Here is a 16,783-nt window from a genome sequence, read left to right as displayed (position 1 = left end):
GAGCCTTACTTGCCACGTGCATGGATACACGCAAGTTTGCTTTTCCATTTGCATTTGTTTTATATCGAATAATATTATTAGCAATAATATATGATTTCGCAAGATAGATGATATTGGCGTATTAAGATAAGCAATGAATAAAAATTAAGGAACATTATTTAAATCAGTGATTTAAATAGAGTGATACTGTTCGAGACTAACGAGTCCCTGACGTAGATCCATTTTTTCTTTATGTCCGTAAACCTTAATACATATTTAATGTCTTGTTTACTCGGTGATTTATTACTGTAAATTTTCTTAAATAATAAACCTCCTTAGCATTGATAGTAAAAATTCAAATTAATTAGATATGGTTTAATACTCGAAACTGGTTTTAAACTCGTTCGAAATATCATTTGAGCCCACCTTTTTGACGTAGTCAAATCTTCAAGGCGATATGAATTCTTATTTCTTTCGAATGTATTAAAAAACAAAATACATATATATATATATATATATATATATATATTTAATACAATACTATTATATGATATAATTATCATCAATATATTATTATCCTCACCAAAGTATCACTGCTATGGCAGCAGTTAACATTATTATTAATCGTTTCGAATTATCAGTACTTTATAGTAAAATAATTTTACAATTAAAATTTTTATTTTTCAAGTAAAATGGACTATATTGTGAAATATTGAAGGCACGAGTAGAAATGTACGATTTTTAATTAAAAGATTTAATTATATTGTAACAATACATTTTTATTTTTTCAATTTAATAATTGATTGATAAGAATTAATAAGGAATTATCAATTTACTTATTCATGAGTGTAGTATTATAAATAATAGATCTCTATATTACAATTATTGATTAGAATATTTCGCAATTCTTGTAAATTATTTCGTTTTATTTCCTTGTCTAATTAATGTTATTTGCATTGACTCAAATTTACCAAAGAATATTATATAAACAAGAGATGAAAATTTTATGGCCATAGTCAGTGCTAATTATTTCCTCTATTGGAATTACTATTGGAAAAATATTTTCATATTTTGCATCCATCAAGTTTCAGTTTAATTACGTGTCCCTGCGAGGTAATAATGAAAAAGCCATATTATATAATTATTTTTTTTTTTTTTTTTTTATAAATTAGGTCATTATTATCCAACGAGTTTTTCCTGAATGTTCGTTTTTCATTATTATTATATTATTACAATTATTTTTCCACATAGTAAGTTTGTATTTAAGTCTCAATATAATAATACATAATAGTTATATGTTTTTGCTGTCCTCATTAATTATCATAATTTTCTTTAAGTTATACGTAAATATCTTTTGTAATTTATCATATTTGTTCCCAGGGAATGTAATTCAATGTCGCAAAACGATTTGTATTTTTTGTGAATAATATTGTTTTCAAATGCATTAAAAGAAAAACATATTTATTGTTCTTAATTTATTGTTTATTGAATCAAAGTAATTTTCTTAACGAGTCATTACTTTGCCTCATTATATAAATTTTATTCTTTCTTTAATAATTTTATTGAAATTTTGTAAGTAACAGTTTGCTAATTTTTTTAGTTTAATTATATAATAATGAAATGCTTAACTCACTTACCAATCATTAAAGCTGCCATTATCTTGTTAATAATTTACAAAAATAAAAAATTTTTTAAATACGTTTGAAACGACATTTTTTCATTGTTTAATGTTAGATTGTTTCTGAAATAATTTAGTTTATATATATATATATATATATATATATATATATATGCATTCTTTTAAATATGTTTCTGAATTTCAATGCATTAAAGTAGCAATTTATATTATATTTTTAATGTTAATTTTTATAACTTCGTTTTACGCTTAATTGCATTAATTTACAAAGTGAAATGGTAGAAAACCTTTATAAAATGCTTCATATCAGACCTCATTTCTACCTTTGTTTATAAAGTTATAACTAATTTATAAGCAATTAATAAGTAAGTCCTTAAATATAAAATTTTCATATCTATTCGTTCCGTGATTTTGATTATCATTATCACACGTAAGTTAAATGATAGGTTTTCGTGTTGCATGATCGTAGCCAGACATTTATGATATTCAATTATTATTTATATTGGTCAGGTTTGTGTTTCCATTTATTATTTTGATAATTGATGAATATTATTTAAAATTTATTATTAATATTACTTCTCGATTAAAATTTTATTATAAATATTGCGAAAGAAATATATTTAACGTCGAATATTTTTTCCGAAATTTGAACAATTTTAATATTAAGAATAATGTGATTATTTCCTATAATTTATATACCCATAATCCATTGATTATGAATCTAAATGAAATTCTTTAATTTTCAAAACCTTATGCTATCTATAATTTTGATGTGTAAATGCAAGAAGATCGCATTTAGCGAGTTAGACTATTACAGAGTGACCCTTACAATTATAATACAAGATTATGGAAAAGCCGTCCTTGTACACTAATTGCTGACTCTCTCTCTCCCCCCCCCTCTCTATTCGCTTGCGGCCAATACCTACGATACATGAAACAAGGGTGTATCCAACTAGTAATCCTTCTCATTTAATTATTTCCCTGTTAATCGCACATCCTATCCCTTTTTAACCTCACGCTCCATCCAATTTATGCACATACATTAATTATAAAAAATATTTTCTAAATAACTTATTGAATCATTGACATTTAATTGAATTACAAAACTAACGAATAACTGTAAAAACGTGAGTAGATTTAATTAATAGAAATTAAACATATTTGACAATATGTAATGTATCTATTGAATTACAGATTATTATTTCAAGTAAAATCACATAATTATGTACGCTACAAGAAGTATTATTGAAATAGTTTATTATAAAAAGAATTTTTTTTTTTAATTAATAACGGGCAGTAAACTTAATTTTTCGTTCAGTAAATAAATAGTAGTAAAAATTTATAGATTTATGTACTTGTACAGCTAGAAAAATACATTAAAAAACTTATGTCCAGATATTATCATCTTAGCAGATCTGTTTTATGCGAATTAGACAAATAATTTTCTATCGCACGAAAAGCAAATTAATTTTATGAAAATTTTTATAAAGATTTTCGCGACTCGTCTCCGTCTCTTCAAAATATATTACCAGGATAAACTGATCTCTAATGCAAATATTAGCTCATGAATAATTAATGATTATTCGTGAAATTGTTATTACACATTTCACAACTCCAATTTCTCAGACTATTTAAAATATAAAGATCCACGTTTTATCGTTATAATTAATCAAATGATTTTAGTAAAATATGCATGTTGCAATTTTCTATTATAAGCCATGTGAAAATTCAGTAATAGTAAATGATCGACAGCAATATTAAATTTAATTAGCGTTCTTCTCATTAAAATTCATTAAATGACAATATTTCAATTCTTTATTTAATGTACATAATCGAGTAGTCATTTATGTTTATTTACACAAAATAATGATAAAAATAATATTATACATACTGATTAATGTGAAGTGTTAATTTTCATTTTTGTTAATATCGACTATTAATTATTCTCATATCGAGCAATAATGGAACAATTAGAAAAGTATTTCGAGCGTTCATAAATTAAAACGATAAATTATTTATTTGCAATTCGACGATAACGCATTTTATTATATTTAAAATCAATAATTAATTGCTATGATAATTGAAATAATTGAATATTCAAAAAATTTTTCCTTATTTATCAATTCTTCAAATGTCAATTTGTTCATACTCGATATAATTATCAATCGTTCCATCAACGTATCATATGCCTTAATTAGATAAGATTATCACGTGCCTATACGAAGCACGATATTATTATACATCGATATGAACATAATCGAGGCGAGTAAGCACTTTAGCAACTAAATTCGCCTATCGTGTATGTACATCGCACCTTAAAGTTGCATACCTTTTTCGCCTGACATACGTCACGACGGGGTCAAAAGTCAGAAGAACATTTCGTCGAAAAAAGCACAAACGATAGTCATCGTTAAACATTAACGCACACGGGAGTTTATTTACCAAGAGTATTGCAAATAGTGGGTTCGTAACCTTGTTGCGCGCAAAGGATACACGCGCCCTATTTATTATCAACATACGTGCATTTCTTGTATTTTTGGAAAATTTCTTCAGTCTTTGTTATTCTCGAGGGGACATTTTCTCGGAATGGATTTAGATTTTCAATGCTCGACATTTCATTTGAAGAATTTGTAAAGAGACTACGATGGTATTCAAAAACGGATACATAAAATATGAGTCGAGTTTCAAACGATAAGTATTTCAAGGGGACACTCACTACATATCAATGTATCAATTTAATTTTTTTTCTTTGAAGTTTCATTGTTGCGCGCGCTACAAAGATTATTTATATTTCGCTATAAAGAGGCACGATTAAGTTTTTTGTATGTGAAATAAGAAGCATCGTGTCGTTTAAGGCTAGGAGTTCCTAATGCAAATTACGGATTTATATTACTCGCAGTAGGTATCTGAATATGACGCAATAAAAAGAAAAAAAGAAAAAAAAGAAAGCGTAAGCGTTAAAGCTTATTCACATGCACTTTTAAGACGATCTCAACAAATCTCGTATCTTACAAAGTCAATTATCGTTTTACGTTCAATAAGATTTGTTTAAACTTTCAAGTGTTTTTTAATAATATGGCCGATAATTCTTTTAACATTACACGTAATGCGCAAGTTTTACAATCAAGTGACCAAAAAATTATACATGAAATTATAAAATTATAAAATATAGATAAAGTGCATTCGTTGATATATAGTATTAAGTATTAAATTTTGAAAACTACTGTCAAATATAAATATTTTATAATGCTTATAATGCAAAAATATTGCCGAATAAATAATAAACTATAATAATACGATTGTTTACTTTGATTTTATTCTCATAATTATTATATACGAGGTTTAAATTCTTAACCGGTAAACTTTAGAGTTCATTGAAAAAACAAAACTACTACCTACAAAACTAAATTCAACATGATTGAGAAAGGAGTTTTTTTTAAACAATGCACGATAAATTTCCATCACTTGTAAAAGATGTATAAATTAAACGGAGTAATATTCGTATTTGATGCAAATTTGAATTTAATAGGCTTTATATTGGCGACTATGTACAAGGATTATTATTCTTAATATTATTCTGAAATATTATTCTGAAAAATATTGTCTCACGGGGGCTGAAGCAAAAGTGAAATATAAAAGTTTACCTGTATCTTACGTCGTTATGGATGAAGAAAATAATTCTCTTGATCTCGTACCTCACCGTTCAACAATAAAAAAAATCAATATTTCTCAATCAACTTGCCTACGTGGGAAAAGCATTTTTCTAGAGTTAAAGCCTCAAACGCTCTATGAGTAGTTGCAATTATCAACTAGAATCGACTTCGAAATAATAAGTCCAATGAAATTTGAGTAATGGAACGACAGCCATACGATTCAATTAAATCGCACCACAGACTCGACGCTTGTGAAAAATTGAAGATGACACTTACAGTTTATAGAGACAATTGTGCGTCTCGTACTTGATACCCTCGGATACCCGAGATTATCCACAGAGATTTCCTCCCGAATAGCAATCACTTCATGGCGAACCTGTCGGCCTAGGTAACCACCACCAAGGTATTTCGAGTTCACGGAAGTCCTCCTTAAACCAATTATCTATGCCACGGCCATCATTGCTCTCCTCTACACGTCGATTGGTTATTCAAAGACAAGCCTTTCAATTGTATCAGGATGGCGATCGAGGACATCGCCTACCTTGGTTGCGGCAGCACGCTACTAATCATCTGCTGGGAGGACGAGTTTATCGTTAGCTCGCCGCAGCTCGTTTACGAGTGCCGAGGAAGCCAAGAACGGCGGGTTGAAAAAGCGCGAACCTCGAGTGCTTTGTCAACGTTTTATTTTGTTTTTTTTTTCTTCGTTTTTTTTTCCTTCGAAGAATAAACGGTTGGACTGGTTACGCCAGAATTGCCATTGGATTTGAAATAATACATCTTCGACTGAGCTTTATGTTTTCTCAACTTTATTTGTTTTTTACATTTGTAGAGTTTGTTACCGATCCGTCCACTTAGTTCGAACGGAAATTAATGTAACCGTCGAATGCTTTTTAGAATCGGTAACGAGTTTTCTTGTGAAATTGTGTATAATAGCTAGTTGACCCGACTGCCAAGTGTTTACTATATTTCCATGCTTTATTTACTAGCGATTAAACGAAATGCTTATTTCTATTGGTAATTTTTGTTTATAACATTTGATTGATTTGTAATATTTTATATTTGTAAATTATTTATAAGACGTATAATTTTATCATTTTATTTTAGGGATTTTTATTGGTCAAGTTTACATTATAGGAATGTGATAATCCGCAGCTTGTCGTGTTCCTTTATAACTTACTAATATTTATCTCGGAATTCTTTATTGCTTCTTATATTTTATGTACGGATATCATGACAAAAAATTTAGAACGTTGAAATATTACTTAAAAAGCTATGTGGTGACATCATTCTCATATTATTGTTGAAAAAATATTTTTTTATTTTCGATTGAGTTTATTATAAACACATTATAACTCACCATTATTAAATACATTTTCATTTTTCTTAATTTCGAACTTTAAAATTAATAATAATAATAATAATAATTAATTAATATTTTCATGGTATAATAGTCAATTATGTATATATTATAGCTTGTAAATATGTCGAATTTAACTTAGAAGGCAAGAAAAAATAATTTTCAATTAATACAACAAAATCAGAGCATCTTTCGATAATGTTCGAAAAATAAGCTGAAATTGTACAACAATGCAACAAGTACTATGTATGTATATATACACGTGAATATAGATGTTGAAATAAGATTTACTCGATGATTCGTATATTTTTGGAAATGACGTTATGCCATTTGATAATTAGGAGTCAAACTTTAAATAAACAATGTTGTATAGATCACCTTACTAAAATTCAAACTTTGACGTTTAAAGTCTATGTTATCTCTTATGTGAAGTAAATGTTGTTTTGATATTTTTTTATATAAACATCCATTTAATTAATTGCTAGATCATCATGGCCTTTAAATTAATAATATACGATTTTATTAATACGAAAATATTTGTATATTCACCATCATAATTTATACATGTGGACATACTTTGCTTGTATTATAAATAAAAGATTTAGTTTATCTCCCAATATCTCTGAAATTCTCAAGAATAATTTATCTTATAATGAATAAATTTCACTCTAATCGTTCTACAAATTTCATTCCAACCTATATTATGCGCTCAAAATAAAAACAAATATTTTATAATATTACGTAATCATAATATCATACATTAGATATTATAGTTCACAATACTATTTAAACATATTTTATCTATAACATGCATATATGTAATTAAGGAGATTGTTAATGCAGTAGTAGCAGTAATAGTAGTAGTAATTATGCATGGCATTATTTCCAAGAAACAGAAGTACAGTAAAATGATATATCATTAAAGATTGAAGTATATCCCATAGAACAAAATAAAATATACGCGAGGAAAAATATTAACTTACTATAATCCATTTAGATTTTACGATCTCAGTATATTATCATTTTAAGCGCGACATAAGAAATAATCGTTAAATAAATAAATAAAAAATATTCTCATTTATGAAATTTCAATTCCAAATTAAATCTTATTATTGATATTACTGTCAAATAAATATTATAATCAGTATAGAAAGAGATGCAGATACATAAATACGTTCGGTTCGAGCCGTACATAAAAGTATGGCGTGCAATACTATTTCAAACTTTTTCATGAATTCTCCTAGACTTCATAGATGTACAAGAAAAAGTTGAAAAGAAGCTTAGAGAGGCGAGGGTGTGCTCAATAGACACAACGAAGATATTGCATAAATAATGATGTAAAGTAATGTTCGAAAGACTAAATAATAGCCCTACGCATTATAGGATGCTTTATTTACGAAATGCTATATAAAGTTTATGAAGAAGCAATTGCTTACGGGAAATCGCTATTAAATAAAATAATTCGTTAAAGTGACTATGTGGCAGTTTCGGGTGAGCCCTTTAAGTCCTGATTAAAATATAATAATAATATTTTGTTAACAATCGGCTAGGTGATTGGAGCTTTTGAACAGCAGCAATCTCTAAAGCACGATTGTACATTGAAAAAGTACGGATGGATGAATGCTTAAAGGAAAAGGAGGACGTACGATTGACCCAATTTTCTCGTCAGCTGCCGATGGACTTTGCGAGCCCGGCGAAACAAAGGGAAGCCCGAGCTAATTCGCTGGTACCTTTAATAATCCAGGCACGATCGATGGGGCTGCGCGAAATTGTCAGCACGCGGCGCTCGCCAAAGCTCCATCCATAATCGTAAATAATAAGTCTGCCAGAGAGGCCAAGAAACGTCCATGGTTAAGTTGGCGGTGACGGCGGCGGCGGCGGCGGCGGCGGCGGCAGCGAAGGCAGCAGCGGCGTCGAAACCGATATCAATAACCATCAACGTCTTCATTGAATCAATCCCGCGGTTGGAAATTGCCGCTCGACCTCGAGGACACGACCTTTGGCTCAGCAGCGCTCAGCATCCTGGCCCTGGCGATCCAGCGGAGCATATTCCGCTATCGGCCGACTTTCCATGCAATTTCGCTCATCCGTGTCGCACGACGGCTGCAAGCTACAATCGCTCATCGTCGTTATGAAAGAGAAACAGCCGCCACTAACGCCGTTGCCACCGCCATCAATTCACTGCCGCCCACCAGATGATGTGCGCTTGCGTTCAGGGTTTTGGCGTAGTTGCCGAGGGCTCGATCGAATATCAAGTTGCTACTTTCTTAGGGATATTCGTGGCGTATCTATTTTAAATAAATTTTACTTTGTTCGCTAATTGGTGATTTTAACTAGATGTTCGAACGAGACTAGACGTTAGAACGATACTATCAATATCAATTATGGATTCTTAAATTTAAAAAATCTTACTTCCGTGCCGAGCTTGATTTTAAAGCTCGACTGTCTGGCATTTAAATTTGACATTGTCAAAGGCATTTAAATTATTAATCTTGTTATATATTCGCAACTTATCGCGAGTAAATAAACACTGTCGCTCACGAATAAAATAAACAAACAAATAAGCGTATCATTTGAAATTCAAACAAATTCTGCTTTTCTCTATATATTCAAAAATTACCATTGACTACTTAGGAGTGATTGTAAAGTAAATTCATAAATCTTCGATCCAATTATGAATTCACAAACTCTCAAGTAGACTTAAACCTCATTAATAATAGCATAATTCTCATATCAATCAAACATTTAAATTTCTATTCTCTCTTCACAGTATTTACTTAACCCTGATAGACGCATTGCCGACTTGCCCCCTTGTGTAAATTGATCTAACAAATATGCAACTGAGATGCTCTATATAACAAGAGTCAATTGTTTAGTTACAATTTTAATTTAGATAGTTCTTGTTGTAGATCGTAAAGTGCAAGGTTATCCGAGCAATGCTAATAAAATTTAACCGAAACTTCGTGTTTTTAACGAAAGATTAATAAAGAACATCGTTAAAGTGTTCTTATTTTAGAGTATCTCGTTCTTCTAAATAAAGAGAAAAATTGCTCTGATATTAAGTATAAATGGATACATTTTTAACGATACTTGCTCATTAGAATCATGACTGCTAATTAAAATCAATGGAATACTGTATCGTGACATACCCTAATTTTCAAATTGAAGATACGTCGTCTCGTATAAGCTAGATTATAAAATTATTAGTATTTACGGCTTCGTAATTTCCAACACTTTAAATAGAAAAAAAAAAAAAAAATAACCAATCAACGTAACTCGACAATTTCTCGCTGATGAAAATTTCAATTTAAAGAATTTTATGAATTTTTATTATCACGATCTTAAGCATTAGCGTTAGTCAAGGAATTATTTATGAAGCTGAAAATTAAAAACGAAACATTTTTATTAAGTTTTAATAAAAAGTACAATCCATAAATTAAGAGAACAAATTAATTGCAACCTTTCTCATCTTAGACAATCAATTATAAATTGTTATAAATGAGCATCCCAGATGAGTTTGACGAATGCAAGTATGAAAACATCCTCGCACATTATAATAAAATTGACTATCTCGATCCATAAAATCAACTTTCCTAATTTCGTTATAAAACTATAAAATTTTAAAAAACTTCCACTTTCAACCGTGCGGACAAACGCGTCGATACTTACATTTGCATTACAATTACATTGAATAAACGAAAGCATTGAAATGCCAATGATAATAAATAAATAAATTAATTAATAATTCAATAAATAAATAAATAAATAAATAATATACGACGAAATATTTAGCGATTAATCATTTATTGTCAAAGTACAAATTGTCCTTTGCTTTTAATGCGCAATGCCTCGCACAGCTGTTATATTTATAAATGGCGGGTCTTTGTTTATAATCGAATGTTTCGAATTGTAATAGTCGGATTTTAGGAAGATAAGGCGCCGTCGCAGGGGCGAGGAGTTTAAATGTAAAAACTTGTTATTTCCAGCGAATAAAAAGGCAGCCGCAATGGAAGGTGAAATGGTGCCGCCCGATGGAGGCTGGGGATGGTTCGTCCTAGTGGCAGCTGTCATGGTGAACGTACTCATCCCGGGCGGCATAAAGTCCTTTGGTGTCATCTACAAGGCCTTCCTCAGCACCTACAATGCAAAGGCCACTTTGGGAGCTTGGATTCCCGCGCTATGCTATTTTCTGTACAGTTCTTTAGGTATGTCTCTCTCTCTCTCTCTCTCTCTCTCTCTCTCTCTCTCTCTCTCTCTCTCTCTCTGTGCGTGCGTGCGTACTGGGTGGCGGTGCGGATTGCTTTAGTACATCGTTCACGTGGAATTAGGATGCCGGTCGGAAACCACGGAGTAGATTACAAATTTCATGTGGACGATGCCGCGTGACCGAAGCCTATACGATATAATACAAATTATTCGTACGCGAAGTAGCTAATTGGAAAACAATAATTTTCATTGGAATTTCGACAGGTCGTAGAGTTCAAGAATGCAACATTATTAGCTAATATTAATTATTAATTGAAGAGTAGGGGAAATTTAAAAGTAACTCGAAGCTACTTACATTATCATTATACGGAGATTTTTTTCCTTATTCCAGAAGTTTTTCCTTATACTTTAAAGCTCAAGTATTTATTATTGAGAGAGAAGAGCGTGTAGAGTTGTTTGCTGTTGTGGATTTATAATTGTTAAGCATGAAAAATGAGAATTGCAAAATTATATTGTTGTTTCTGCAGGTCCACTATCAAGTGTTCTTTCGGTAAGGTACTCGTATCGGACTGTCACTTTAGTCGGTGGTACTTTTGCCGCAGCGGGAATGATGTTGAGCTACTTTGCTACGTCTATTGAATATCTATATATAAGGTACTTATATACGATGTAACGAGGAGTTTCCAAAAATGTCTCATCAAGTAAATATTCCACATAACTTTAATTGATGCGATTAAGATATTTTTCATAATAATGTTTCTTAATTTCTTAATTAAATTCTCGAGCAATAAATATTTAATTAAATTTCAATATATTGTATTATAGTAATGACGGATGATGAATTTACGGGATCAAAATTTGCCTCGACGTTCATGAAAATGTCTTTGGGTGATTGAATCGAATGCCCTTGAAGACATTTTTCAACTATGTTCTTCCAATTCTTAATAATTCGGCTCTTATAATTATTTTATTTTATTGTTCTAGTTACGGAGTATTCGTGGGCATAGGTGCTGGATTGGCCTTTCCACCGACTGTATACATCGTTACCTCTTACTTTGTTAGGCTACGGGGCCTTGCCAATGGATTTTGCATCTCCGGGAGCTCTCTGGGCTCCATCATTCTACCTCCAGTCTTAACCAAAATGTTGGAAGTTTATGACGTTAGGTGAGGATATTTTTTGTAATTTCCACTCAGATCGAGTTCTATGCCCGAAAATGTTAATAACGAAAGTAAATAGGAAGCTGCTTTAGATCTCATCTCTACGATTCACCCGACTCAAATCATTTAACGCACCTCGTCATTTTACTCGGTCTTATTCGCCATAAAATTTAAGATCAAACGTCGTCGTAAAGCTGCATTGTTCTAACAGTTGGTTATACGGCAAGTTAGTATAATTGTTCTTTTCTTGTTCTATTTATTTATTTTTATTTTTTTTTTTTTTTTCATTTTTTTGTTTTTGTCTTTTGTTTTTAAACAAATAAATACAACACAGTACAATTTTGTCAGTAAACCATAAGGTATTAAACTACAAGAATAATACATATTTTAAATAACATGTAGAAGACTATTAATAGATTTTCACGAATTCTTAATTGTATTTGAAGTGACGGTAAGAAAAAGAAAAAAGATGAAGATAAACATTGGCAGGAGATTAAATGTATTTTAATTATTCCTCTTGTATTTTGTATATACTTTTTTGCAAATTACAATTATTTTCAGCTTTTTTTTTTTTATTTTTTTTGTTTTTTTGTTTTATTTTTGTTTTTTGTTTTGTTTTTTGTTTTCTTTTTTGTTTTCTTTTTTCATTAAAATTCCATATAACAATGGATTATCGTAGACGAAGTGTTGATGATTTCCAATTCGTTGCCAAAAAATTGTTCTTTCGTTCTTCTTCTTTTGTTTTTTTTATTTCTATCCGTATTATTAATTAAAAATAATGATATAAACTAATTCATTAAGAAGAAAAAAAAATAAGTATTTGATATCTTTTGTTATTAAAAAAGTAATACGCACGAATTGATTAAAGGTGTAATAAAATTCTCGCATTCACTCTGTTTCTTCTTTTTTAAAGTCCAAATTTACTATCGAGTTTCATTTTAAATTCACATGATTTAATTGTCCGCGCGAATTGTAGTATCCATTATCATAAGCGCAAGTGCCAATATTGGAAAATAAAAGGAAACTCCTATTCTGCGGATTTTATCAAATATTCTTTATCAACTCTTAATCGCAAAAGTACCAATAGATAAACTCATCGCTTACATTACGCGCTGATACTTACTTAAAACAAATCCATTATTACTTCTGTCTTATTACACGCTTACAAATATTCCAATGGATTCCTGAAAAAATTATTCCCAATAATATCACAATGCAAAAGCGATCCTTTATCTCTCGCGTTTGTATTGTAATAAGTCCTGCTGCGGCTTGGCTTCGCTCTTTATTACTTTATTCTCGTTTTCTACCGAGTCGCTAAAATCCCCACTCGCCAATTCGCACGTCATTGGCTTTGTCGTTTGCAATGCATTTTTCCGCTGCATTTGAAATCGCTCGGCCAGCTTATCATATTTGTTGCTGATATTGCATCTATTTGCTGCTCCTCTTTAGTATTCTCTTGACCCGGTCCCGATTATGGGTCATCCGCGTTTCTACATTAATACATTTTCGCCCCCACTACTATGTTTGCAAAATATATTTCGTCTTCGAAATCGCGGCATCGGCTGGATTCCCATTGGCAGTTGTCCTTTTCTAGCCCTCCGGTTCACCGCCTTATCATTTTTCACGTTCGAGCGCTGCGTTATCACACTCTTCTCTCTCTCTCTCTCTCTCTCTCTCTCTCTCTCTCTATCTATCTCTCTATCTCTACATCAATTAGCTTTATTTATCATGCCGGCTCTTTCGCAATTATTTTAACTACTTTAGTACATATATTGTGTTTGGTTTTATTTCAGCCTCTCTCCCCCCGTCATTCACTTTTCTCTATCGCCACATTCTACTTATAGTTACTTAATATGCTGTTAAATAATCGCATTTTCACGCGTGCAAGTAGAAAAACAAAAGCCAAAAAAAGACAAAAAAAAAAACAAATGAAATAAATAAAGAAATAAATGAATAAAATGAAAAACTCAATATGTTTCGTTTATTCATAAAATATGTAATACACCATGACTCTTTAAAGTCCATTTATTTTCTTTTGACCATTGTAATATCCTTCTACATCACACACACACACACACACACACACAAACACACACACACACACACATTATTAACATTCGCAAGCGTCAAAATATTCTGACAATTAATTATTAATTATACTTTTATCGTTACGGCACTTCAACGTGCTTTGGCATTTACAAATTAAACAACAGCAGCTCAAAGAACCTTCTTCCCCTATTTATTCTTCTCTCACTCAACATCCCGATTGAAAAAAAAAACCGTCCACGCTCGGATAGCGTCAGTCCATATTTCTCACGCCCCATCGTCCTGATTATCGCCATTACATCCGCGCAACTTCTCGCCTATTTCCTCGTACGTCCTTATCGACAACTTGCAACAATGTAATCTACACGATATCTCGAATATGTGAAAAATTCCAGTAACCCGCGATCTCTGTCATTCGCCGATTATCATTCCGTAAATTTCGGCGACACTCTAGTTCCTGACAGCACCGAAGCTCCTATGCGCATCATGTCGATGATGCACTTTATGCACGACGCTAACGCAACAAGTTTCTCTCGTAAACTGATCGCACACGCTGCGCGTGCTCAATGTTCTTAATACGCACACTTCCTAAACAGCTTAATATTTTTGTCGTTTCCAAGATCTGGCGCTACTAACCTGAGAATAACGCGAGCGCCCGCATTAGATGCGCATAAGAATTACGCTTAAGTAGCCGAATAAAGAGCAGAGTCGCTTTAGCTGGTCTTACGAAATCTTCGACGAAAGCTTCCGCAAGCTCCTATCGTTTCGTTATCCATTGCAGCGACACGATTCTAATAATGGGCGCGCTGACGCTGAACGTATGGGCGTGTGCCCTTTTATACGAGCCTGTGGAAAAGCACATGATCCCGGCGAAGCTGAACCGGGACGCGGAAGAGGCGCTGGAGCCGCTGGCGGAGGCCGAAGCCGACCTCGACGAGACACTGACGAGCCCGGAAGAGGACGCGACACGACCTAGGAACCTTCTGCTGGCATCCGCGCCCGTTGGCGATCTCAGCAGCGGCAACGGGGACGTCAAGGTCGCTGCGCCCATCGTCCCAAAAAGCGCCTCGAGCGTTGCCCTCGAGAACTATTATAAGCCGACGGCGACGGCAAACAGCAGCAGGATACGGAAGATAAGCGTGCCGGTGAGCGGTCGCGAGATTGCCGGACAGATGCACAGCACACCGGCCCTTCACGCCGTGCCCGAGAGCAACAGGCTTTCGAGACGTCCGAGGGCCCCGGTCCTCTCCCCCAGCAGCTCCTCCTTCAATTACATCAGCACACCGTATCACGGCAGCACCCTCACCGCCCTCCAGCCCGAGTACGCCTCGACGCTTACCCTCAACGCCATCAGCTCGACCTTCAGGAAGTCGCCGGAGAAGCAGCCGAAGCAGCAGGACGAGGAGCCGCGCAACCGGTTCTTCGACTGCGAACTCCTCAGAGACCCCATGTACCTCGTAATACTAATCTCCAACTCGACCAACGCCATCAGCTATACGAACTTCGTCATTGTCCTGACGCTCTACGCCGTGCAGCTGGGTTTCAGCGATAATCAAGCATCGGTGCTCCTCTCCATCGTCTCGCTCTTCGATCTCACGGGTAGGTCTTGCCTCGGGGATTCGCCTCCCTCTCGAGATCTCGACACTGTCGCCTTCCAACCAATGTCTCGACAATTTTTAATTCAGACGATCATTTCAAATATTTGCAATGTTACCAATATTATCCAGCATATTCTAAACATTTGGAGTTGGGCAAGTTCTTAGTCAAGTCTTGTTGAGAAAAAAAAGAAAAAAATTTTGTTCGTGTAAGATTATGGGCAACTGAACTCTAAGGGACTTTGTCCGAAGGCGCGTTGGCCTTTATTTTTCATAATAATGAAAAATTAAAAAATAAAGAACCGTTATGAAATAATTACAGGACGAATCGGCGGTGCGGCCTTGTCGGACACGAAGCTCATGCCGAAGCACTGGTATTTCGTGGGTGGCCTATTTATCTCGGGTGTCTCGCTGGCCATCCTCCCCGTCGCCTCGAGCTTCATTATGGTCGCCGTCTACTGTAGCGTCTTCGGCCTCGCCTCGGGTGTCTACGTTGGTGTGACGGCGGTCGTGATGGCTGATATGCTTGGAGTCGAGAAGCTCACCTCCTCCTACGGCATATCGCTCTTCGTGAACGGAGTACTGCAGCTGGTCGGGCCGCCGATCTGCGGGGCCCTCGAGGAGCATCTCGGCGGCTGGGGCAGAATCTTCACGGCTTTGGGCATAATTCTCGTGGCCGGGGCCTCGCTTTGGGGATTCGTGCCCTTTATCAGGCGGCGTCAGATCGCACGACGTGAGGCGGCACAACCGGAGAAGCTCTAGCGTGCCGTTTCCCAGCCGGAGCTTCGGGTTTCCAGGGGGAGCTCCGACGATCGACAGGATATCGAACTAGAGGACTGGAGCCCCTCGATTCATCATCTTAGTGCATTGTGACGTGGCGAGGGATTGTCGGCCAGCGTGACTCGGCTCGCCACAAAGTGTACCATTGAACTAACTTTTTCTACCGTGAGCTTGGAAGAACGAAGGTCACAGAGGGGCACGGAGAGAGAGAGAGAGTGAGTGAGAGAGAGAGAGAGAGAGAGAGAGAGAGAGATTAAGAGAGAGAGAGAGAGAGAGAGAGAGTAACATAGCGATGAATAGAAAGGGTCAAATGATGTGATTATTAAGTCAGGATATTGACCTCGTGTTAACCTTTGCAAATCTAACGGGAAAT

The 16,783-nt window shown here is 34.0% G+C and overlaps 1 protein-coding gene across 1 annotated transcript in view; it reads left to right on the top strand.

Moving 5' to 3' along the window:
• The window catches only part of hrm (solute carrier family 16 member hermes), a 42,834-nt gene extending 26,214 nt beyond the window's left edge, over positions 1–16,620 (top strand). Inside the window, exons 2-6 of the mRNA XM_011501199.1 lie at positions 10,612–10,830; positions 11,359–11,485; positions 11,816–11,995; positions 14,817–15,634; positions 15,953–16,620. Of these exons, the coding sequence (XP_011499501.1) occupies positions 10,612–10,830; positions 11,359–11,485; positions 11,816–11,995; positions 14,817–15,634; positions 15,953–16,392 (1,784 nt within the window). The 3' untranslated portion in view covers positions 16,393–16,620. The remainder of the gene's footprint in view (positions 1–10,611; positions 10,831–11,358; positions 11,486–11,815; positions 11,996–14,816; positions 15,635–15,952) is intronic.
• Positions 16,621–16,783: the final 163 nt, after the last annotated feature.

Source organism: Ceratosolen solmsi, unplaced genomic scaffold (genome assembly GCF_000503995.2).
Source record: "Ceratosolen solmsi marchali unplaced genomic scaffold, CerSol_1.0 scaffold57, whole genome shotgun sequence".
Lineage (NCBI taxonomy): Eukaryota > Metazoa > Arthropoda > Insecta > Hymenoptera > Agaonidae > Ceratosolen > Ceratosolen solmsi.
This window is presented reverse-complemented; position numbering and strand designations above follow the sequence as displayed.